The 24,422-nt window shown below is 41.4% G+C and overlaps 1 protein-coding gene across 25 annotated transcripts in view; it reads right to left on the reverse strand.

Moving 5' to 3' along the window:
- The window catches only part of ADGRL3 (adhesion G protein-coupled receptor L3), a 498,089-nt gene that overhangs the window by 157,645 nt on the left and 316,022 nt on the right, over nt 1–24,422 (reverse strand). For 21 of the 25 annotated variants that reach the window (XR_010439890.1, XM_064711138.1, XM_064711142.1 and 18 more), the window contains 2 exons: nt 16,656–16,670; nt 14,086–14,886 (listed from right to left, as the gene is read on the reverse strand). Coding sequence is in view for 24 of the 25 variants with exons in the window: in XM_064711138.1 (XP_064567208.1) it covers nt 14,086–14,886; nt 16,656–16,670 (816 nt within the window). In the remaining variant the exon portion in view is untranslated. The remainder of the gene's footprint in view (nt 1–14,085; nt 14,887–16,655; nt 16,671–24,422) is intronic. The other 4 variants (XM_064711120.1, XM_064711134.1, XM_064711132.1 and 1 more) reach the window with 1 other exon arrangement.

Here is a 24,422-nt window from a genome sequence, read left to right on the forward strand (position 1 = left end):
CAAGGATCTATTTTTATTATAACCTGGAAGAAAAGACTGAAATGTATAAAGGATTGTGACTTTCACACAATATTGACTCAAGGGACATCAAACCTTTCATTTCCATAAAACTGCCTTTTCTTTTTTTTTCCCTTGGACAATACTAAAATGTTCTATGTTTAAATGCACAGTTTTCTACATCAAATCCCCAGGGTGGTATAAAAAAACCTTCAACCTTCAAAGAGAAGGAGGAGGTTGAGAGCAGCAATGCCCCAACTATTGCCACCTGGCCAACTCCTTTCCAACCTGTGAAAATCTGTCTCTGAATTTTCATCAGGCTGATGCTCTTTCCCCTTCAAAGCATGTCTGTACTTGGCAACATCTGAGGCTGCAAACTACTGCCCAACAAATCCAGTCTAACCCTGTCAGAGTTAGAACTGAGTCTTTGCTTCACTAAAAACTACACGAATTGTTGCCTAATTCTGGAGCCTCTCAATTCCCTCACCATCTTGCTGCCCCTCTCTGGTCTGGTCTAGGCCTTTTTCCTCTCCTGCTAAGCTTGGTATTGACCAGCTGATGCTGTCTGACAGAGCCAAGGACCTTCACTGCTCTGCCAAAGCCCAAGTAGTCTTGCCTAGAAAAGAGGATCCCATCAGACAGAAAATAGATAAACTGATAGAAATATATCAATTCCCTATATTGCATTTGGAGTGATGTGAAAAATCAAATTAATTAGGTCTGCATAATATCTTGATGCCTTGAGTCAGGGAAGCCTATCAAATGTTGATATCTATGTGAATTGCTTCGGACAGCTTCATCCAAGGAGAAAAAACCTTTTTATGTCCCTGTCTTCAGTGAGAACAAATGTGTATTTAGCATGAAAATCCTACTTTTTCAAATATATCTCATCAGCACACAAGTATCTATCCATCTATACATCTACAGTGTGCACAGCACTACTGTCAATACTGCTCCCTGCAGCAGTAGTTTCAGACAAGTCTGCACTCAATGTTTGATTTCAGATACAAGAAGATGAACAGCAAATAGACCTACATAAACATCTCAGAGATGCAGACGTGGCTTTCACCAAGCCAGCAGCCACCTCACAGGTCCTCCAGACGCCCAAGAACCTCCCCATAAAAGTGAGGCAATGTTTTTCTGGGGAAGAGTTGCTTCCTGGGGACATGGCCACTGACTTCAAGTTGGGCTTTTAATCTGCTAAAATGGAGGAACAGGGCTAACCTTGACCTGGAAGCCCATGCAAAAAGCACCAGTGTTTTTTAATAAGTAATGAAACCAGGCATATAAAAATCTGGGTAGACAAGACCAACTTTTTCTTTGATGCTCTGGAATTGCCTAAAATATTTTCCTTTTTAATAATGGGATCCCGTTTTCAGGCACTCAGTACAACAAATTTTATGCTGTTAATAAACACATTTGTCTAATGAATATCTCTTGGTAAGCTTGCCTGTAATTCAGGAAACCCAAGTGTAGCCAAGATAAAAATATGCACATACTAAAAGCTCAAATTGAAGAGAAAAAAAAATCAATTGAAAGTTAAATTACCCATCCTAAATTTCAGTATAAAGGCTACTAGAAATACTGAGCTCTTGAACTTCAATTAATCTCTAGCAATTAAGCCAGAAGGGAAAAAGATTCTTCAGAGTATCAGGAAGAGTGGGGGAAAAAAAAAGGAAAAAAAAGGCTTCAAAGAGCTCATATCAGCTTTGGTAGGGACGTCACCATTGCTTAAACTCCCATTCATGGCTCTGTTGGGCTGATTAACTCATGCTTGTCTTAGACTCCTCCGGGTTTCTTTTTTCCAGGCATCCGTGTGTGACTGCCTGCCTGTGTGTGGCACACATTTTCCAGCTTCACTTCTCAGGGATTAATCAGCAGAAGTGCTTGTCATGGTTAAATAGTTTTATTTAATTTGCACTGTGTGAGGATATTTGGGCAAAAGGGAAAAATAATCAAAATTTAATTACTTTCTCCCCCTTTATAATGAGAAACAGTTGCAGTCTTTGGAGACTCAGCTGGGAATACAACATTATTTAGTTTTATTCTTAAATATGCAATAATAAGAAAAAGTAATAATTGAAAAAATCAATAATCAATCTCTTGCAGTAGGAGAGTGACAAGCCCAGCAGAGGTAAAACAGATTTGTATTATCAACAACTGAAGTTTATAAAGATACTGAGGGGACAAGAAAACACCAACACCATGTCAGGAAATATCCAAGGGACTTTGTTATAGGTTTCTAAACAAACAGAAACTTTTACTAAATGCCTCAAAGATGTCACTCCAATCAGTCATGCCAGCTATGGGAAGTATCACCTTTAGTGGCTGGCCAGAGTCTGTGCCTTGCAAGTTAAAGGATTTCCTAAAACTTGATCCCCTCTCCTTTCTTCTAATTACAGGCAAAAATATTAATTTGTTTTCTGTGGATTCCCAGTGGAAAGAAAGGCTTCATAAGCCATCCTCTTCCCTTGATTATCATCTTTCCTTACATATTACCTATCAGAAAAGGGTCCAAAGGTTACGAGGGAAGATGAATTAGAGAAATGCACTGATGCACGTCATATTTTTGATGATTGTTCCTCTGTCATATTAAAATCACCTTTCAAACTGGAGTAGGGAGAGGACAGCCAGGCCACTGTAACAAGAGCTTCATCTGGAGAGGACCTGCTTTTACAGCTGTGGCTCTCCTCACTAAAGAAAAGACATTCCTCACTGCTAAGTGTTAACCAGCTTTAGAGGGAAACTTCACAGCACTTCCCCTGCCCTAGAAGACATCACAAGGAGGAGATTTAATGAAACACATAGGGGCCATGGTTCAACAAGGTGATGCCTGCCATGTTCAATTCCAAATCAGGTTGTCTGGAAACCCACAGCCCAAAACTCCCACTGGCACTGCCTCATACCAGCTAGCCCCAACGAGATTTTGCAGCAATTTTGGCTAATTCCAATAATTTTTCTTTGTTTACAGCTGATGCTTACTCTGCCAAGAACATTGTGGCGATGACTTCCAAACATGCACAGGACCATTTTGGTCACAAATTCTGCTGTAAAGGGCAAGAGAGGACTTTCCTTAGCCTTCCTTGGTACATGCCCATTTAAAGGGCTCCTCTCTCCAATGAAAAGAGGGGGATACATGCCTACCCTCACACTGCTCAATCTAACAAAGCCACAGCCTTAATAAAGCCTCTCTCAAGTGGTTACTCACCATCAAGAAATGCCTGAAGGTGAAGTTTATCCAAAGTATTGCAAAACATGGGGTTTGAAGGAAAAATCACATTTCAATTAGAATTAAGGCACTGATGAGTGCAGGAAATTTATGTCTGCATATTAAGAAAATCACAACCCCTTTCCACCAGAATTTGCCAGTGTATTTTGCCATGAAAAAAATAGTGTTAACAAGACTCTTAACACAATTAATTAATTACTCAATTACTTCTTGTATCCTCTACAGTTCATTTCCTTGCATGATCAACATAATTTATTTTTTTTCCAGAACACTCCTTTAAAAAGAGTATGGGAAACAAAAGTGGGGGTGAAAAGACAAGTCAACAATCAGAACACCCATCTGGAATTAAGTCATTCAATACCTTATGCAAAAACTGCTGGAACAAGTTTTTGCCCTTTCCCATGGACAGATGTTTTCATCAAGGAGAAAATTAGAACTTGATGACAAACTCCAAGGTTTAAATGTCACTCCCTAGCACTTGGGTTCAAACAAAGATAGAAGTGGCCTTAAGAGAGCAGTATGCAAGCTCTTCAGATTGGTAATTTTTTTTACTTAGAAAGCAGGGTTTACACACACATTTAGTGGCACTCATCATAAAGTACACATCTGAAAGTAAAGGCCTTCTTGATTTTAGTGCCCAGAAAGCTATTTTCTCATTGCTAGTGAATTATTCGCTATTTTGGTCTATTCAGGAATTTCCCACTGCAGTAACAAGTTTCTAAAATCTTAAAAAAAAAATAAAATAAAATATCAGACCTACCATTAGCTCCCATAGAAGGCAATCTCCAGAGCACTGTCTGAGCATGGTCCAAAGAGTACGACCCAAGAAACACATTTTTACCTTTTTATGGATAATGCAAATAGACACAATCAAAACATTTATAATGCGAATGTTATTTTGCCTCTTAACTGAGGGAGAGAATATCCAACCAAGAAAAGCACTCAGCGAAGTGAGGCACTGATTATCTGGGTGCCTTTCTGAAGGTACACTTCAGTTAAAGTCAAGTCATTAGGCTCAGCAGAAGAGGAAGCGGATGAAATCCAATCGAATGCATTACAGAGGTCAGACTAAATGAGCTAATGGTCCCTTCTGGTCTTAAAAAATCTATTAATCTAATTTAATTCTCTGTTCTACTCCTCATACCAGAGTCAATTTGAACTCATTTATATGAAAAAAACACATTACAGCGGCCTTACACAACAGTGTGTTCTGACCATGCAGTTTTAGGCTACCCAAAAGCTTCATTTACTCCCCACTGAGCTCAGGAGGAGGTTTGAATTATCCATAAAGAGAACTTACATTTACAAGCAAGGCACCAGCCACAGGCACCTCTCCCAACAGGATGTTGGATGAATGTTCACCTCAAACTGCACAAATCAACCAGAAACTTGCCAGAGCACTCTCCACCTTGGCTTGGTTTTTTGGGCGATGGCATCCTTCACTCAGCCTGATACTTGCCACAGAGAAGAGCACAACGCTTTCATCAAGCAAATCTGTTCCAGTCATTCCGAGGATATTTCTTGTGAATAACTTGTAACACACTCAATATTGCATCGAGAAAATACCTGGCAGTTACTGTCCAGTGAGAAAAGCAAGCATTTATGAGGAGAAGGCCAGAAATATTCACTGATGTTAATGCTACCAAGGTACTCAATATGCTCCTATCAAGCAAATATATTTTACTATCCCTCCTCAAAAAAAAAAAAAAATCCCTAATTTTCCTTTCTCTTTTTTCTTCTTCATGCAGTTTTCCCTCAGTATTTCCCTCCTCCTGGAGCCTCCATGCTCACATTAACATCACCAGTCATTTGCTTAATTTGGCAGTACAAGAGTGCAAAGCATCACATGAATCCAGGCTGATCGACCTTAGTTAGCCACAGCATCCTCCAAGCACGCCTTGGATAGAGGGAATAATTTAACACAGAGGAGCAGCTGAAGGCCAGCACATGGGGGCTCACAAAAGCTTTTCTTCACATGGTACGTTGGAAAGATCTTAGGAGTGGGATAGGGACTTCATCTCTGCTGGCATGCCTATACTTGATGTTGCCTTTACTTTTTCTCTCTGCCTGCAGCTTAGACAGCCCTTTCCCTGTCTCTGTCCCAAACATCAACAGATGAAAAAGAACTGCAGAGCTGCCTAACGCCTCATCTCTCCAGTGGTTGCGTTAATTTATTCCAGCCATTTGAGGGAAGCATGAATGGCACCCCAGTAAGCCAGCTCAAACTGGTATAAAGGCAGCTGATTTCCCATCTTCTGTCATGGCCAGTGTATAACTTCTATACTTTTTAGCTCTGAAGTTTCTCTGGGGTTTTTTTCCCCCTTCTTTTTGAGCCTCAAGCAGGTGGTACTTTGTGAAAACAGACCCAAGGAGCTACGTAACATAAAACAGCCGGTTTGCCTCTTCAGTGCCAGTCTCTTCAAACTGAATCCTGTATTTCAGTGAAACTTCCCTTAAGTCCTGTTTCCTCTCAGCACATTTTAATCAAGCAAAAATCCTATTTACAGTGAAGAAATCCCATTACAGCGAACAATCATGACATTGTTTTCTTGGACACATCTTGTTCACCCAAGCCTTTATTGCCTCCTTTGCCCTCCAATCATGAGCACACTCTTAAAAAGTAACCTTTTCAACATTAAAATGTAAGGCAGATATTGCAACTTAAATTCATATGGATATTCACTATTTGTTCCAGCTTACAATTTATATATTTTTTTGGATGCTTCAGACACAAATCAGGATGTCAAAGGGCCTCTCACTGGCAAAACGCAATTCCTTCCAGAGCAAACTGCAATCCACTGCAGACTCACTCCTGAAGCCTCTAGCCCAAACTCCCACCAGCTTCAGAGGATTTATCTGAATAAAAGTTGAGCTGAAACTCTTCTGGGATTTTGTCCCAGAAAGTTTTTCATTATATCAACCTTTACTTTTGCACACCTGGGGGACTCCCCTGAAAGAAATCAACACTTCTTGATTTTTTCACAACTGAACTCTCTTGCTTTTGCGTAGTTACTAACAACAAAATCTACTTTGAGATGGAGTGCTCTGAAGTGCTTACTACTTTTTTCTTTCCTTAATCTGTGTTCCCCTTTCAGGGGCATTTCATAGCCCTTCATGGCTGGTCCCATTTCTCCCTGAACATGGAGGTCTTCAAACTAGCTACCAAGATTCTTTTTGCTCCTCCAACCTAAATTCCCTTCCTATCAGTAATTGATCCAATCCAACCCTACTGTAAGAGTTCAGCTGGATTTATGAGGATAATGCTGACCCTTCCATTCCTCATACATGCCTTTGGGTACTTCTTATCAGCACTGATATACCTCTGGAAAGCTGACTTGCTGCTGGATCTGAAGGATGGGGACCTGCCAAGGACAGCACCACAACTGCCTGAAGTCAAGGGAAGGCTCTTTAAAGCTTCCCTTTAAAGGTTCAGTAATTTTGTAGCTGACTCCTGAAGAGCTTCTTGCTCTTCTCTAACATGAGCATGAAGGCAGAAAAAAGGGCATCCAATGCCTCCCCTAATTGACTTGACTATAAAGCAGAATACGGCAGGGCATCAATTTAAAAAAAAAAAAAAAAAAAAAAAAAAAAAAAAAAAAAAAAAAAAAAACAAAAAACCAAAAAAAAAAAACAAAAAAACACCACCAAAACCAAAACCTGGCATAGCAGCACTGCAGAGTGGTGCTGGTGGCATTGAAGAAGTTAATTAGCAACACTGAACTAGACTTTAGGAGACAAGTCTTAATAAGTGTTGCTAAAAATACTGCACTAGTCATTTCCAGAACAAACACAATCAGTGGCAGACGAGGGAGGAGAGCAATCCAGACCCGTGAGTTACCGTGGTGGAGGTATTTTCAGTGGGGAACAGGAATAAAGGCTGCTCATTTCAAAAACACAGTAGCAAAAAAACCAAATCCAGGATAACATGTCCCAAGCCAGGCTAGTGGCTCTGCAGCCAGGCCACACCAGAAGTGCAAGGAGCAGAAGGTGTTTGCATCACACAGGGTGTCAAGGTGCACAAATATAACCTGCATGGAGAGGGTAATGTCTTGAGAAAAAGCCTGGCACGTTATTATCTCTGTTTGGCCTGGGATGAAAGAAGCTGTCAGAGCCAACAGCTCAAAAATGGAACATCCAGGAGCCTCTTCTTGGGCTAAAGCCCCAATCCCCCCAATACTGCACACAAGCCAGCTAAATCTGCTGGCCAAGGGATAAATGATGGACTAATCACTAAAACAATGTTTAAAAACTCAACACTGAAAGGCTGTCTCTAGTACACAATGCAGTCCCTTTCTCCTGCAAAAAGCAGCCTTAGACATTTGCTGTGTGTCACCTCTTGCTCCCTGCTGCTGGCAAACAGCTCTAACCCAAAGTGCTGGCACATTCACAGCTGGGTTTGGTGCTAAGTGGACTGATAAGCCATGGTTGATGTCAGCATGACTCAGTGGCCTCGAACTCAATGAAATAACAATTAATCACTATTGAGGCTGATTCCTCACGTTGAGAAGCTCGCTGCAGAAGAGGAAAAGCCACCATCCTTCACTGGCAGTTAATGCTTTTTTCCCTATGCAATCACCCCCCTATCTGCATCCTATGCTTGCTGCCAGAAACAGCCGTCTCAGCTTTTCAGACACGTTCTTGGCAAGGTCCTTTCCCCCTCATGGTGTTTGACAGGATTATGAAGTGCCGAAGCCTCAGGCCTCCTTTTGTTTTGAAGCTTGAAAGTGAAGCTTTAGCTTAATCATTTTGTCCCTTCCTGCCCTTCCCCTACTTCAACCATCCTGGCTGCCCACCAGCCCAGTCCCCAAGCACTCCCATGGGAACAAGCCCCCAGCCCACGGATATAGGCCATGGCAACAACTGACCTCCTATGAGGGTACAGCAGTACTCCAGTTTAGCTCATGGATGGGTTAGGTCTGCTGTTCCATTTTCTCAGAGTGGTTTAAACAGGTGACTCAGAGCAGGAGCAGTAAACTGAGGAAGAGGAAGGCTGCTCCAACTCTGGTAAAGTTACCCGCTCTTCTGTGGTAGTTTTATTTAGGAAAGAGGAGCAACCACGTATTTATTCGCACTGAAGAGACACTGAAGTTCATCCCACTGCACTAACCAAACAGTATTAATATTTATGACATGCTCTGCAGAGGGAGAATTTTGAAGCTGAGGAATACTGCACTTTTTAAGTGGTTTTTTTTGTGAAAAGGTAGACAAAAGAGCCCAACTCCAGCTTTCCAGACAGAAAGCAGAAACCCCTAATTTCAGAAGTCTAGTGTGGTATGATTCTTTTTTATCATTTTCTACTCAAACACTGCTTTACGAAAAGGGCAAATTTAAAACAGGATAAAAATTAGGAGACAGACCAGGCCTCAAAATGGAGTATGAAAGCAATACTGTCCCTTTGAGTTTAAGGTACCATCTGCCCAACAAATGTAGGCTGAAAGGCCTGCTTTGTTGTAAAAGATGTTCTGCTTTTTTCACCTCCAAATTCAGACATCCCTTTCTGCCTGAGACAGCAAAAAGGGACTGAAATATTCATTGCCTAAATGGAACATGAATATGTGGGCAGATATTGGTGGATAGAAGTCAGGGCTGCAGTCACACTACACGTTTAGCAGAAGCTCCTGAAAGCAAGAGCTTATCTCTCTGAAAGCCTCCAGCAACACTGCGCAACCAGCAGCTGTCACTGTAAAGCAACGAGCAGGAACACAAGTGAGAGAGGCAGGGATGCTCCTACATGGGAGGAAAGCAACTGGAAAGTAAAAACACAGGAGAAGCAGCAATTAAAAACTCAGCAGCTCCTTAAAAAATGGCCTTTTGTCCACCAGGAGGACTGCTCATCAGAAAGATTCAGCCAGCCTTTTAAAATGCAGCCCGGATTCAACTTCAGAGATACCAAAGGTGGCTTATCACAAGGGGTTCTGGAAGCGACAGCAGCTCATATCCTGTGCACAAGTGGGATTTAAGATCCTGCAGCCCTTTTGGTGCATTCCTGGACAGGGAAGCCGGGCGTCAGAGGCGAGCAGCGCAGGAAGCAGCTCCAGCCACGTGTGAGCACATGGCAGCCTTGAAATGTTCAAGCTCCTCTGCCCACTGCCCACATTACTCAGCTGTCAAAGGAAAGGCCTCAGATTTATGATGTGAAAATTACATTTTAACGAGGTGTCATATGTGTTTAAAGTCCTTATTCATCACCATACTGCCACATCTTTTACCCAAGACACAAATGCACTTAATTAGCATATTATAAGGACAGAGTGTTCACCTTATCCGCATTGTGAAACTGCTTCAGGAAGAAAAAGCACAGAACAACCCAAACATTCTGACTGAATAAAATACTCGCAATCACACATCAAGAGAGCATCCCACAATACTTGACAAAATGTGGAAGATAAAAGTGTGACATGCACCCTCTGGGATTCTTAAAATATCAGAGATATCCATGTAATTTCTGTATCACATTTGATTACCAGAATGGCAGTCCACAGTGTTAATATGAAATGTGCAGAAGACACTTAAGCACATTTAGGCATTATTAGAAGTCCTACAGATTATATCAGCATCTTCCTTATGTACTGGGCATATTTATTTATTAACTTCACACGTCCATGGAACAGCTCATATGGCAATACTTGGGTTTCCTGGACAAAATTTAAAATATCTTCTCAAAAATAGACGGTCTGTGTGTCCCACGTCACTGGGAATGGCTGCTGGGACATCCAAGGCCAAAATATGTAAAAAGGGATCTTTAACTTGGTTCAAGTTCTTCCCTGTACTTCTCTATTATGGGGTGAGCTACAGTGCCCACCTAAGCACCCAAATGTTCAGCCAGCATATCCCGACCTCTGGCAAGAGCTGCCAGCACTTGGGCACCTAATGAATTTAAAAGACAGAACTTGTGGTCTCTGTGATGCCCAGGAACCCCTGGCTGGTGTCCAGGCAAGAGCTGTGCCTGCCCAGGGAGGTGCTGAGGCACAGAACTGGGAGATGTGTGCTTGCATGCAGCACAGCACTGGGAAGCAGGATGCGAGCACTTCACCTTTTTGGAGAGAAAGGCTTGTTGGTATTTTCTTGAGTTTATTTGCACAGAAGGTATCGTGAGTGATAATTAAAACAGGTAACTCTGGTGAATGTCAACTGATTAGGCTGCAGAAAATTTTCATCCTGTCACTACAGCCTTCTGTTTCCCTCTCTGCATAAGTCTAGTAGGACACATAAAAAATAACCTGAATACTGTTCTGGGTTTAACTTCTTGAAGAATGAGAAGAGATGCAGAGCTGTCCTTACTAACACTTCACATTCACAAACTCAATAGAAGCTACAAACAAATAACCCAAAACCTCAGGAGCATTTATGAAGAAGCATCCTCCAAAAAGCTCATTTTGAGGCCAAACAGCTCAAAGAAAATACACTTCAAAGGCTTTTGGTATCTTCAAGTTCACTTCTTGAGGGCAGACATTAATGATAGGTTTCTTGGGACTTGCAGGCACTGAAGCCTGTTTGCTTTCAAAACCACTTTTGGGATAAATGAAAACCACCCCAGACAAAAGGGGAGAAAAAAAAAAAGAGCGGGGTAAAACCTTAAAATGCAGCTTTTCTCATTTCTGAGAAAAACGAATAGTTGGGTTTAATTCCATCAAGAGCCTTGAATTGCTTCAAGATCAGCTAAACTCAGCTTTTAGCACTTCAAAATATTTTGTTTTCTCCAGTAACTTCAACTGCTGCAGAAGTTGAGCACAGAAACTCCAGGATTTGACATTTACTCTCCCCAAGGAGTAAAAGCCCATTTTTTAAAATAGTAAGTGAGAAAGGCTCTGCAACAGTGAAGGTCTCAAGTATGTTCCAAACCTACATGCACACATCTTTAATTAAAAATCACAGAAGATGCTAAGACACTGTGAACAGCAAGAGGATATGAGCCCCGCCTTTCCTATAAGTGAAGCAACTCCTGTCAACTCCCAGTTTCGCAGAACAGTTTGGAAAAAGACTGAAAATGCTTGATTCTAGGTGAACTGCAGTCCCCAAAACCTGTATTTTATTTCAGATATTCCTGAAATGTATGATGCAAGTGATTTCCAATAGGCTACTGGCTATTTAAGTAGTTAAGTATTTCACTTTTCTTGTTATGATCAATTTTTGGTTTTAAGAGCTCTTCTAAAACTTCACCCTTAATTGTTTTTTAACAACCCATATGTTCAACCCATCAATTTTACAATCCTTCTTTTATTTTCTAATTAAGCTGATATTGTTTACAAATTTTGCTACTCAAATTGTAACACCATGGAAAAATGCCTGCATTGAACATGGCTCTAGTACAAAGAAACACTGGTGATTTTTGAAGAGAAGAGACACATACCCAGAGTCCACTCCATTAAAAAAAAATCAAAAAAAACCCAAACAAAAATATTCTGATTCTTCACTGCTTTCCCAGGGTTGTATCAGCTTCAGTTCTTCCTCTTTGGTGGAGGGGCTGGGTTTATATCAACCAGATATTTAGTGTTACGTGTAAAGCAATGCAGCATGAAATTTGGTGCTCACCCAAAAATGGGTTGCACTGAACTTTGAAGAGAAAGCACCATGCAGACCTGGTCTCCTTGCTCCTCTCTGCAAAAAAGCCTGATGTCAAGCAACTATTTGCTCACCTGTCCAACTGAAAATCAGTGCTTCTCTCTCACTGATTCATCAAAACTTGTTCCCACTGATCAGGCTATGTGGGCAAGGGAGCAGTAAACTCCCTTAGGGAAGTTTTTTCTCTTCTCTTTGAAATGTCTTGGCCCATTCAAGTTTTCTCATCAAAAAATTCAGCTGCTGTCAGAGCAGACCTCTCAGAAGTCCTCTAAACTTGTAAAATAGTGAGGTAATGGGATCCTTATGCAGTTTTGCCAGAAAGGAAATCCTGATAATTCTCAGAGAAGAAAACCACAGGTAAAATTCAGCCTTTTATCCATATTACAAAGCTTTGTACAAAATTTGCACACAGGGAATGTCAGAGAAGGCTCACCAGATTCCCTGACACCTGATTAACTCTCTCATGCCCACCATCCAAAGCTAAGAACTGCTTCACCTTCCTGTCTGAGGCACTGGGGGATTCTAAATTCTCATCCAAACCAGAGTGAGGGGCTTCAAACCAAAGTGGCACAAAGATAAACCAAATCCTCACAGATAGACCAATACCTGACACACTTTCAGCCCCCTACAAGGTTTTCACCTATTCACTGATTTTATCATCTTACACTGCAAAAAAAGGGAGAAAATTTTCCTTTTTCCCCTATTTTAGGTTTTTCACTGATTAAAGCTTTTTTTTTTTTTTTGCATCAAGGATGCTATTACTGACAATGGTTACCACATGAACAAGCACCAGCAAAGAGTCTGTTATAATACCTGGAAATAATTCACCAAAAATGAGAGAAACTCTGTGAAATGGAAGGGATGCAATTGATTTCCACTCCTTGGGAATAACCAATAGCTCACAAATTGCTCTGCTTCACTCCACCACCCAGAAAGTACATGCTTGTCATTAAGTCAGGAGAAGGAGAATTATTACTTTATTTTTTACTCATCTGAGATCTTGCAGAGGTCAACATCATTGAAAATATCTCTACTCCTTAACAGTCACTCAGTTCTTGCTCATCTGCTTTTTCAAGTTTTTCTTCTCCCCTTCATTACATTTTTATTAAAAAATCACTATTTCACTGCTAGTTTACTACTTTTATTCCAGCCCTCCCCAGATTTTCATACCCACAATTTCTTTCAGCATCTCTTGATCCACTTTCATTTTATATGGGTAACAAGCTGCACACAGGAAAAGAAAATCTCATCAACAGAAATCTTTTCACTTCTCTTTTGCAATGTAAAGCCCTGAATCTCCTCATCCACTTTCAAAAGGAAATGTTTCAGAAAAAGCCATGTTATTAGTTGAATACTTTACTGTCCAAATTATATTAATTCTGCCTTTTTTCCTACTTTTCCAGCCTTTCAAAGGCTGGAAGAAATACCTGATACTATGACTTCATCAGTACAGTAACAATCATTTAAAACCACTGAGCAAATCCTGTTTGGAAACTCTTGCAAATCATGCAAGGTTGACCGCAGCGCAGGCTAAGTTTGTTATTAGTAAAGTGGCAACTTTATAAATGCAAAATGATGATGGAATTCCCTTATATATAAGGGAATATACCTAAAGTAACTACCAGCACGTTTCTAACAGGAAAAAAGGTGGAGAAGCTGGGAAACCTCTGGGGCCCTGATGATCCCCTAAGATAAAGTATAGTAAGTCACAGTAAGTCATGAAATGCTTTAAAAAATAAAGAGAAACTTTACAGAAAGTAAAGCAAGAATTTAGAGGATTTTGTGGATTCTCCTCCTGGCTCCACACTAGTGGGTGCATGCTCACAGATTGTATTAGTCTGAGCTTCTCCAAAAAGACAAAACTCCCCCAGCTTAATGAAACAAAGTAATTTAAACTGACAGGCAGTTTTCCTCCAGCTGTTTGCAACAACAACATCTTCTACGCTTTGTTTTGTCAAAATTCCTGCAGAAGGGAAAATGATCTGATCGTGTAAGAAAGAAATTAGATTCTGAATAAAAGACTGCTACCCCTGCGAACAAACGCATGGGCATTTGGAAACTCTTTCAGGCTACTATGTGTAGATACTCCGTCATTCATTTCAACTAAGACCAAAAAAAAAAAACAATCTGCACATGTTAATGTCTTAATAGCCATTATACATCTGTGGTGGGGCTTTATATGCAGAAACTCAACCAGATCAGTAAGACAGATGTGTACTTCAGCTTTTCACAAAAATAAATATTAGAAAAAAAAAAAAAAACCAGAAAGATTTTTGGTTTGGTATTAAACCCCTTACCTGCTCTGCTGTCCAGCGGGCCAAAATCCAAGGAGTATTTTACAACGTGATAGTTGTTCCATACATAGAGGAGGTTGTCTCGGGGATTATAATCCACAGCAGCAATGTACTGGTAGGAGTTTGGAAAGGGCACATCCACCATGCTATCCTTGCTTTGGTCAGTGTTATATATGTAGTCTATTTTATTCCCTGTGGCTTCATTGTCGTCATCTTCGTACACAGACTTCACCACATATAAAATCCCACAGATCATGAAGGCATTGGAAGCTGACCTCTTGTCATAGGCAGTATCCCACGTCCCTTCGATCCTCAATGTGTAAGGGTTCAACTGGCTAATGACAATTTTGCCATTATTCTGTTCTGTTGCATAGATTACCCAGAGCCCGTTCTCGTCCACGGCCAGGTCGATGTCAGACTTGCCACCCCAGCGGTAGGGAGAGGTGTCGTGGTAGTTGGCGTTGGCGATGATCGCCTCTCCGCTCTTTATCCGGGTCCGCAGGTCGAACTTGACGATGTTCCTGGTCCGCTCCTTGTTGAAGAACAGAGCCCCATCGTACACCACGAACCCCGTGCCGTCCACACGGTGCGGGAGCTTGTAGGTGGTGGTTGGCCTGCCGGCGATGAAGTCGTCCTTGGAGGAGTACTCCGTCAGCGTGTCCGTCCGGTACGGCGTCCAGGGCATGTAGTAGATCTTGTCAGAGGCCTGCAGAGGGTCCTTGCACCAGGCGCCCGACTGGTGGTCAGACTCGAATAAGTGTTCGCTCTGGTAAACTCCCTTCAGCAGTCCAGGGCAAAGAAAAACTGTCGTAGGGGAAAAGAATTTGAAAGAAAAACACAAGTTAATGGCAGTTCAGGGGTGGCTGGCCCAAGCATCTCAACAGCTTCTAGTCCCGGAGCAGAGGACACTTGTGATGAGAGGAAACCCAAGAGCAATGCCTTGGAGCTGGAGACTATCCTTCCTGCCCACCATATCTCTGGAACAAAATCTGCTCCATCAAACTGGGTTTTTTTCCCCCCCTGCTTTTTCTATCAGCTGTGGCTAGTTTTCTTATTGCTTTTCAAATCTATTTTTACAGGTATACTTACTTGGACCACTCGCTTTTGTAAACTCTGAAATGAATATGTGCCCCCAAAGGATTTCTGGGTTTGTGTTTCCAAATTATATTCTGCAGTGAATCTGTACCTACTAGGTGAAGGGCTAAACTCCGAGGGAATTGATCCAGATATTTATTTGAACAGCCCACAGAAGAGTGGCCTAGAAATGGAAATAAGATAAAGAAATTCCCATCCTTACAGCCCAAGTGATATTAAATATTTAAAGGATACCAATAGCAAAGCAGAGGTGAATCCCTTAGCAACTCGGAGGAGCATTTAAAGCAAAGGGAGTGGGAGGGGGAACACCCATCTGGAGTATAACTAGGAATGAGACTTTCCAAGCTGCTACAGGACACATGAAACATGCAGTCCACACAATTAAAAACGAATGACATATGGATGCTGAAAGGAAAAGACAAGGAAGAAAGGAAGAAAGGAAAGAAGGAAGGAAAGGAATAAAGTTTGCTGGAGAGGAACCCAATGTCTAGATTTTAATCAGTTAAAAAATGTCCTGTTAAATATAGTAGTAATTCAAACTTAAAAACATATACCTTCTATTGTTACATGAGAGGAGCACAGAGGAGCAGTTTGACTAACTGGGATGCTTTGCTGCTCAGACTTCGGGACAGGGGGGCTGTCAGGGGCCAGGGCACACCCAGGACCTGGGAAGAGGCTCAGCCACTGCCCGGCTGGCCTCGGCCCCACGGGAACACCACCAGCCAGGGGCCAGCCGGCTGGATGGACGGATGGGGAGGCAAGAGGAGGGATGCTGCGGAGCAAACCTGGCCCTGGCCATGCCCACCAGCACCCTCCTGGCCTGGAGGCGCTGCACACCCTTCGGGGGGAGAATACTGGTTGGTTATTTGGAACGCTGATCTCCGCACAGTGACCGTGGCGATGGGATGGGCGGCAGGGAGGCATGAGGAAGCATCCCACCGCGTGCTTCCGGCAGCACGGGGCTGGCAGGATGGGATCCCACATTCACACTTCCTGCTCAGAGCATAATTGATTATTTTTTGTAAATGCAGAAATTGGTAATGTTGTCTGGAGAGCAAGACAGGAGGAAAATCAGATTTAATAGCCAGTATAAAATTATATAGATCCATTGGAGTCTAAGTAACCACGCAGAGTTGCTGAAAAAAGGGGGCCATTTCCAAGAGGCTTTTATGCCATAATTAGATATACTTATGCACATACATATGTATGCACACCTTCCAAATTCTTTGGGGCAGGAAAATGAGTTCTCTAAGCCTTTGAATATAAATTTAATGGAAGAGAAAAGGTGGCACCAGTTAAAAACTTTTCAGCAAACGTGAGTTATCTGGTGAAGTTGAGCAGCAGAGATACTAAATAAACTTTAACAAAAAAGTAGTGAGAATTAATGACAAAGTATTTCAACTAAAACGTTAAACTGTTAAATAACTTAGCCTATACATAAGTAATATATATATATAATTTGAAAGGTATTTAATTACCTTTTTGTTCCACTTCTATTGTAGAGAGAGAGGTAAAGAGAGAAAGGAGAAAAGAGAATAGATTAATGGTACTGTATTGGCCAGGTACTTTTCTTTACCTCTTTCATAAGAAAAGGAAGATTTATTAATTTACTTTGGTATGTGAACATTTATATATATATATATATAAACCTTTCCTCTGATATATACATTGGATAATAAGCAGACAAGCTGAACAAAATACAGATAAATTTTAACTTGAGAAAAATCTGGCAGAAGAAAAAAAAAAAAGCCCAACACTTGGGATGTAATGAGCCCCCTGGACTCTACCTTGTCAGCAGCAACCTTGGACTAGTTTCATAGAGCAAAATGAAATATCCATTAAGTGAAATATGATTGATACAACTTTATGTATACAATAAAAATTCCATGGAGAAACTTTATATAATATACATCTTCATACGTTTTGCCAAAATCCTGTAAAACAGAGATCCCTACCTAAAATAGGAGAATATTAACTTATGACGTGGGAAAAAAAAACAACTTAGGAGAGTCAAATGAAGCATGTCCGTGGATGCTCGTAGAGTCCTGTCCTTTGTCTTGGAGAAACACACTTTAGTAAGAGTTGGAAAAAAGCACTGGAAACATTGTAGCACTTATAAATAAGATCCCAAAGATTCACAGTGTTAACGAGACAAAAATATGTAAGCGCTATTTTTAAAGCCCAACCCCAGAACGTGCTGGATATTTTAGTGTGAATTATTCACCATGCATCATAATGCTGCTGAAGAGACTGGACAAAGCCCCTTTCAGGTGGAATAAATAAATGAAGTGCATTTATTAATTCCTTAATACTCAGTACTAGTTTCTGTACCTAACAACCTCCTGGCAAGAAAGTTTGGGGGTCCTCATCCAAAAGCCTCCTGCAGCTGTGGCTCAGGCTTTGACTTCTTCCAGCTTGGTGGGGACCCAGCAGCCTCTGCACCCCCAGCCCTGCAGTTTGCTGGCTCCATGGGGCCTCTTGCCCGAAGGTGTAAGACAAGACAGACCCCATGAAATAACAGAGGGAGAACTGAGAACTTGCCAGTGAACCAGGATGGCTTTGACAGCTGAGAGATCTCTGTTTGGAGAAGTGAGACAGGAATGCGAAGGTGTGCACACATGCTTTGGTTTTGTTGCCCAGAGTTCACTCCAGCCCCCTCCAGGCCAAGACACCTGCCAAGTGTCCTCTGGTGTTGGCATTGCACAACTCTTTGCATTCAAAAGTCTTGCTCATTTGGATGGGAAATTGCAGGCTTGGAGGAAGAACAATTTCAGGGCAGGGCTGCAAATGCTCTGGCTAGACATGTGGATCTACACGTCCCTGTCCAGAGAGGCATACAGCTGGAGCCAACTGCAGCTCCCACAACGAGTGTTTCCAAACTCCAACAGCCTTTTTACCTGGGCTTTGATTCAGGCTCCTTTCTACCTCATAACAGGTTAAGGTTAAAGGCAAATGTTTCCAACATGTGGCTGTCAGGGCTCTAGGGAGCAGAGACAATGCATTTGAGTGCAATCTGGTTTTGCAAGGGAAGGAGCCAGCAAGATTAAAAGGCTCCAGACACAGCAGTCGGAGAAACCCACACACCACTTGTTCTCCCCATCCTGGGCTGTGGCTGGTCACAGTTAAGTAAGGTATTCAGAAAAGCATTACATGTCCCTGGCAAAAGCAAGAAGACAATGTGACAGATCCCCAAATGTATGGCTTCTCACTGATTCCCCTGGCTGATGGTATACAGTACCTCTGGCAGCAGAGAAGGCTGTAATTTACATTTCCAAACATGCAAAAGCTTTTGTAATGCATTCAAACAACAGCATGATATTGTAAAGCAGGGAGAGAGAAGCTTCTAGAGGAGATAATATATTTGTGACCAGCTGATCTGAGTGACCTGAAGCGTTGATTACCCTTATCCTGAATAGCTCATATGTGTTATCAACACTCAGTGCCATATCCAGTGCCTCTCTTATAATTCCAAACATGGATGGGTTTTGGTGACCTTCTGAACGGTGCTTCATTGTATGTGTCACAAACACCTATTTTCCCTCTGCTAATTTAAGACTTAATGCTTTTGAATTTCAATAATTATTCAGCTTACATTGGGGTACCATATTTTTCAGACAGGTTCCATGAGAAGCTTGGAGGATTTTGATCGTTGAACAATATTAAAATAAAGGGTCTAATTAGAGTGTCTGAGTATCCCTTCAGTTACACAACATACCACTGCAAAACTGTCTTCATAAAGTACTGGTAGAATTTTTTTTAATTTTTCCCAGTTACAGACAATTTTACATCTCTGTAAAATGTACTGTACATGCCTGTACCAGTCCACAGAATTGAAGTACTGATGACAGCACAGGGTGTACCTTACCTACGCAGATCTACAGAAAAAAAACAGGCATACACATCTTTTATTCTTATACTGAGGTCTTCCATTCCTGCTGCCACTGCATGGATGGAGAACAAGGTTATTTCACCCTGATTCCCTACAGTGGTTGCCAGTGCCATTGACTTCAACAGCGTCAGGGGCCAAAAAGAAATCAAGGACCACTTGCTGTGTCTGAGGGGAGTTACTAACAAGACTTTCCACATACACTGGTTTTCTCATGATTTTTCAGATGGAAGGAAAACTAAGGACAACATACAATCATGAGCGACTCTACAGCCTGTCCCCAAGCAGACTCCTGCTACCCGCTCAAAGAAATTGCACAAAAGCATTAATTAACTGTTCTTACTATTGCTGGGTTGAGGCACTGAAAACACACTCTGGCACAATTAACACTTGAACAACATTAACTGCTCATTTTCTTACCACCACACTGAATTGCACTCAACTATTTAAGGCACAAGCACACGGTGGCAGAGACATATAGAGAGCTGTCTCCCTGGCACTGCTTCAAACCCACACAACAGCAGCATAAAACTCCTGGAAAAAAAATACATGAGTGGGGGAATGTTAAAAGGCAATTGCAAAAGCAGTGCAAAAATGTGTGCCCTGTACTTAGAAGTTGTTTAATTTTTCTTTTTACAAGGCAGATGTTTCATAGTGGCATAAGTGACATCTACTCCCTGCCCTTGTCCTTCACAGATCTGATTGATTTAACGTACTCAGACTAATAATTAATACACTCAGCACTAAACACATAGTTAATGACAAAAGAGAATGACTAAAAACCCCAGGTTTTTGAGGCTGGCCTTAGAAGCACAAGCTGCAGTCATGCTGAGAGTGTTTTTCATGCCAGACATGGCTGCTGCATCTCACATCCACAACCAACTTGACCACATGCATAGGCAGGTAAAGCTGAAAATCAGTTTATGTGTTTCCCCCTAACACAGCCCCATTTGTGGGTCCTAGGTTGAACAGGGACATTTTGTAATATCCTTGTTCAACCTAGGACCCACAGCAAAGCTGCAAATCTAACAAGGCACCCCAAAGCATGCCCATATAGAGCCTCTGCTCACAGGTTAAAGTGCTCTTCTTTTTTGATGGTTGAGTCCTGGAGTCAGAGGAAAAAACACTAGGCACGTTGAAAATTCAGGGCAGCAGCAGACCTGAAATAAATATACCTAAACCCAGGGAATGAAAATCACACAATCACAAAATGGTTTTGGTTGGAAGGGACCTTAGAAATCATCCAGTTCCAATCACCCAGCAATGGGCAGGGACACATTCAGCTATGCCAGGTTGCTCCAAGCCTCATTAAACATGAAAATACTTAAAAAAAAAAAAAAACAAACCAAAAAGGATTTCAAACCCACTCAACCCCCACATATGGTTTTCCAGAAGAAAAGCTAAGAGAGCTAGCTTGGCATTTATATGACATGCTCTGGCAACCTGAAGTTCAACATGCTGCAGAAGTACCCATCTCTGCTTCTTTTTCTTCTCCCCACACACAATTAAAGTGACAAAAGAGACCACACAGCCAAGTTCAGCGCTCACTCTGTGCAGCACAGACACAAAACAAAGTACATGGCACCACTTCTCTCATCCACCCACTCCTTCTAGGAAAGCCTGGAGTCCCACTGCAGCACAGGTAGGCGGTCACCAGAGCCCAAACGCCTTGATAATGGGAACACAGCCACATCCACTGCGGCTGCTCCACCAGCACAAAGTCAGATGATATTCTGCCTCTGCACAAAGGAAACCAAACAGCAATACAATGGTCTTTGGGCTCACTGCCTCCAATGCAACTATCCTCCCTAGAGAAGACACAAGGAGCAGCCTTTGTCCACAGCCTCCACATCAAGTTGTCCCTAAGTCACAGCTAAACTCCAGTCCTGTCAGTCCCAGTGAAACACTCATTTTCTGAGCTTCCAATGTGAAAAGTTTGCAACAGGGGAAAACCTCTTGAGTCTCGGCTCAGGAGCAAGTACAAAGAATGGAAGAATTAGGTTTTCTAAGACTATTTTACAAACACATACGAGTAATGCTATTTTTCCATTTTTTGCCGCCAAGTCTTCCTTTACTTTGATTCTTCTTTTTTTCCTCAACATGACGGGTTTTCTAGAACACATTTAAATGGAGAACAGACCCCATTAACATTACTGGAATTTTCAGTCCAAGAGCAACCTGACACTTGAATGTAAAGCACTCAGACTTTCATTCTTCAGCCAGAGGAATCAAGAAATTATTCTTATCAAGTATATCACCATGAATTATCTTCCCTGTGGCTCACAATTTCTCTTATGAAAGAACATTCAACCTCGAGCCTCTCCGATAGAGTTCTCTACCAGACAAAAATTATTCTCCAACCTAAGCTTTAAAGTTTGCTCAGGTTTAAACTTTTACAGTGGTGGGAGAAACTTAGTCTGTAACATTATTGTAAGGTCTCAGTAAACAGAGTACTTCCTTCTTCTTGGCTGTATGTGCGCACAGTAGACTGCCTCCTGTAAAGCTGGGGGAAAAATAATGGATTTATTGCACAGGAGACATGCCTGCATTTTACAGCAAATGAAGAGTTAATCCTTTATTTAATAAAAGGGAAGAATAATCTCACTTGCTTAACTCCCAGATTACATTTTTCATATAATATGCAAGCACCAGAAAACGAAGGTGCTCTACGAGTACTTTGAGCTACAATGGCTTCATGTAACACATTCCTGAAATTATCACCTCCTAATTAATTCTGCTGTGAAGTACAGAGATTGAAAATGTCAATAATCTATGCTTTCATGAACCACAGCCTAAATTAGATCCTTAAATATGGTATCTATAGATCTGCAGAAATCAAAGCTGTCATTTCTCATAAGTGGATTTTTTTTCCTCCTTAGATTTCCATTCATCTGATAAATTTGTGAAACCTTTCAAACCATTAATTTGGGCTTCCTTAAAATGTCAGTGCTTTCAGTGTGCTTTTTAATACATAATAACTAAGTTTAAAAGATGTTCACTAAAATAAAACTAAGGATTATTAATGTTAAAACACCTGTCAGTGTAACTTAAAGTCATCAGGACCCAGGAAACCACTAATATACATTAAGTCTTGTCCACTACAGGTTTCTGTGAGATGAAAAAAGTTATGGCTTCCTACAAAATTGCCTTGTGTATTATAGATCAAACTTCAGGCTATTTTGGGAGAAAGCCATCATTTTGTTAAGACATTCACATAATGGATGACAGGCATCAGAGGCTCAAGCTCTCACATGGACTCTCCCACAAAATCCAAGTAGTAACAAATGCTTTACCATGGCACTGTCCCCTTGAGGCAAATTTTCTATAAGCTTTAATATTATTACCTCATTCCCTAATTTTAGTTACAAAAGCACACAAAAAACATTATGCCTTTAAATATTTTGTAAAGGGAGAACCAAAAATCTCTCCAGCAGAAAGCAAATAAAACTCAGGGAATTCTGAGTTTTGGGATTAAACAGATCCATGCTGTGTGCCTGGCCCTGAAAGAGGAGCAAACAGCGAGCTGGTTCTCAATGATTTTGCAAACATTTGGATTTCCTGAAATTCTCTGAATAATTTCTGTTCTTTCTTTGCCTCTCTCCTCTCATTATTATTCCAGGTGGCAGTCACAGCGACTGGCTTCTCTGAAGAAGCAGACATTTAATCAGCTTCAGCAGATACTGAATGTGATTGTGCTGCACTTCTAAATGTATTATTCCAAGAGATAAATATTTTTTTCTCAAGTAAAGATAATTCACTTAAGATATAATGAGTCCTGAAATATACTGCACTGGAAAGAAAAGAAGCAGCAGGAATTGTTATATTCAAAGTTCATCTTCAGAAGGAATATCTGATTTTTTAATGCGTATAAATCTCTTTTGTAGATGAGATTTTACGTTTAGAGCACCATTTCAGAGATAAAGCGACCTGAAAAACAAATTCATCCCTGAATTTGGAAAACAAAAAAGTTGTTCATGCTATTCAATGTGTTTGCTGGAGCACTGGCCACCACTCACTACCCTCACAAATAGAAAAGTTGCTCTCAACTTGTTGTTCACCAGAATTTTCCTTTGAAATTCACCAATTAAAAAAAAGCAGCAAGATGAGCCAGCACGAGAAGGGGGGGGGGGGAAGGATACAGTACAAGTACTGTGCAAAATTCAGTTAAGGCTACAGGTCATTCAGCCAAACTTTCCCTGGCAGTTGGCCTGGTATTGTTCCCAGCACAACAGCAGATGAGTGAGCCACCATTAAATTACAGCAGAATCAGCCACCTGGACATCATTCTTCCACAAAAAAAAAAAAAAAAAAAAAAAAAAAAAAAAAAAAAAAAAAAAAAAAAAAAAAGAAAAATTGCAAAAGAAACAAAAGCACACTCCAGAGAGGGAGGTAAGCACTGCAGGGCTGACTCTCTGCAGCACTCATTCTGTGGTTCTTGCTGCCAGTGAAGAGCCCGATGCTGAGCACCCATCAGCCTTTTGCAGCCAAGGACAAACGAGATGCAGAGATCCAGTCTGCCCAACAGAGACATGAATTTGACCTCATCCAGGCTCTAAGCTTCTTTATAAAATGGGAGAGAGGCATGTGCATCTGTGCATTACTTACAGCACCAAAAAAGGATAGCTAAGCTTTTCCACAGAACATCTATTTAATAGTACCCTTCTGAAAAAGGTCTGGGGGCAAACTGAGTATCAAGATGCTGCTCCCCTCCATCAAGAAAGGCCTCTGTGCACATAGAGGTGGACCAAGAGGTGCTAGCAGCGGGGTTTGATGCTCCAGGGATGCTAAGTGTGGTTTTTCATGGAAGGAAGGTACATCTAATTCCCAGTGCTACCATCTCAGCCCAGGAGTGCTCAGAGACAGGGTATGGAGAGATGGACTGACAGAATGGTTAAAGATCCACAACAAAACACCTGTTTGGGAAACAAATAACCTTGTCTGGTAAAATCTAACCCCAGAGAGCTCTTGTAATCAAGTTTGAGTCTAGGTCTTACTCCCTTTGCTCATTCAGCCATTGTAACTGGGTCAGACAAATAGACCTGGATAACCACTCCACTTGTTCCTCCTTTTGGGATTTCAAATGCACAGGAATATCACATGGCAAATGCAGCTAACTAGGAATAATTATTATTTGCATGGGTTTTCAAAATATATTTCTTGCCTCCTTACCTGACTTTAAAATGAAAGAAATCCTCAAGTCTCCTAAAGATTTGTCCTCATCCAGGAAAGAGCTAAATCTGGGATGTCAAAAGCCTGACAGAGCCATCAAGGCAAACATAAGATGTCTTGCCTTAAGCAATAGGTGGGAAAGGAAAAATATCTTAGGTGGGAGAGCACTGAATTAAAGCTCCGTGTCTTT

This window comes from Zonotrichia leucophrys, chromosome 4, assembly GCF_028769735.1.
Source record: "Zonotrichia leucophrys gambelii isolate GWCS_2022_RI chromosome 4, RI_Zleu_2.0, whole genome shotgun sequence".
NCBI lineage: Eukaryota > Metazoa > Chordata > Aves > Passeriformes > Passerellidae > Zonotrichia > Zonotrichia leucophrys.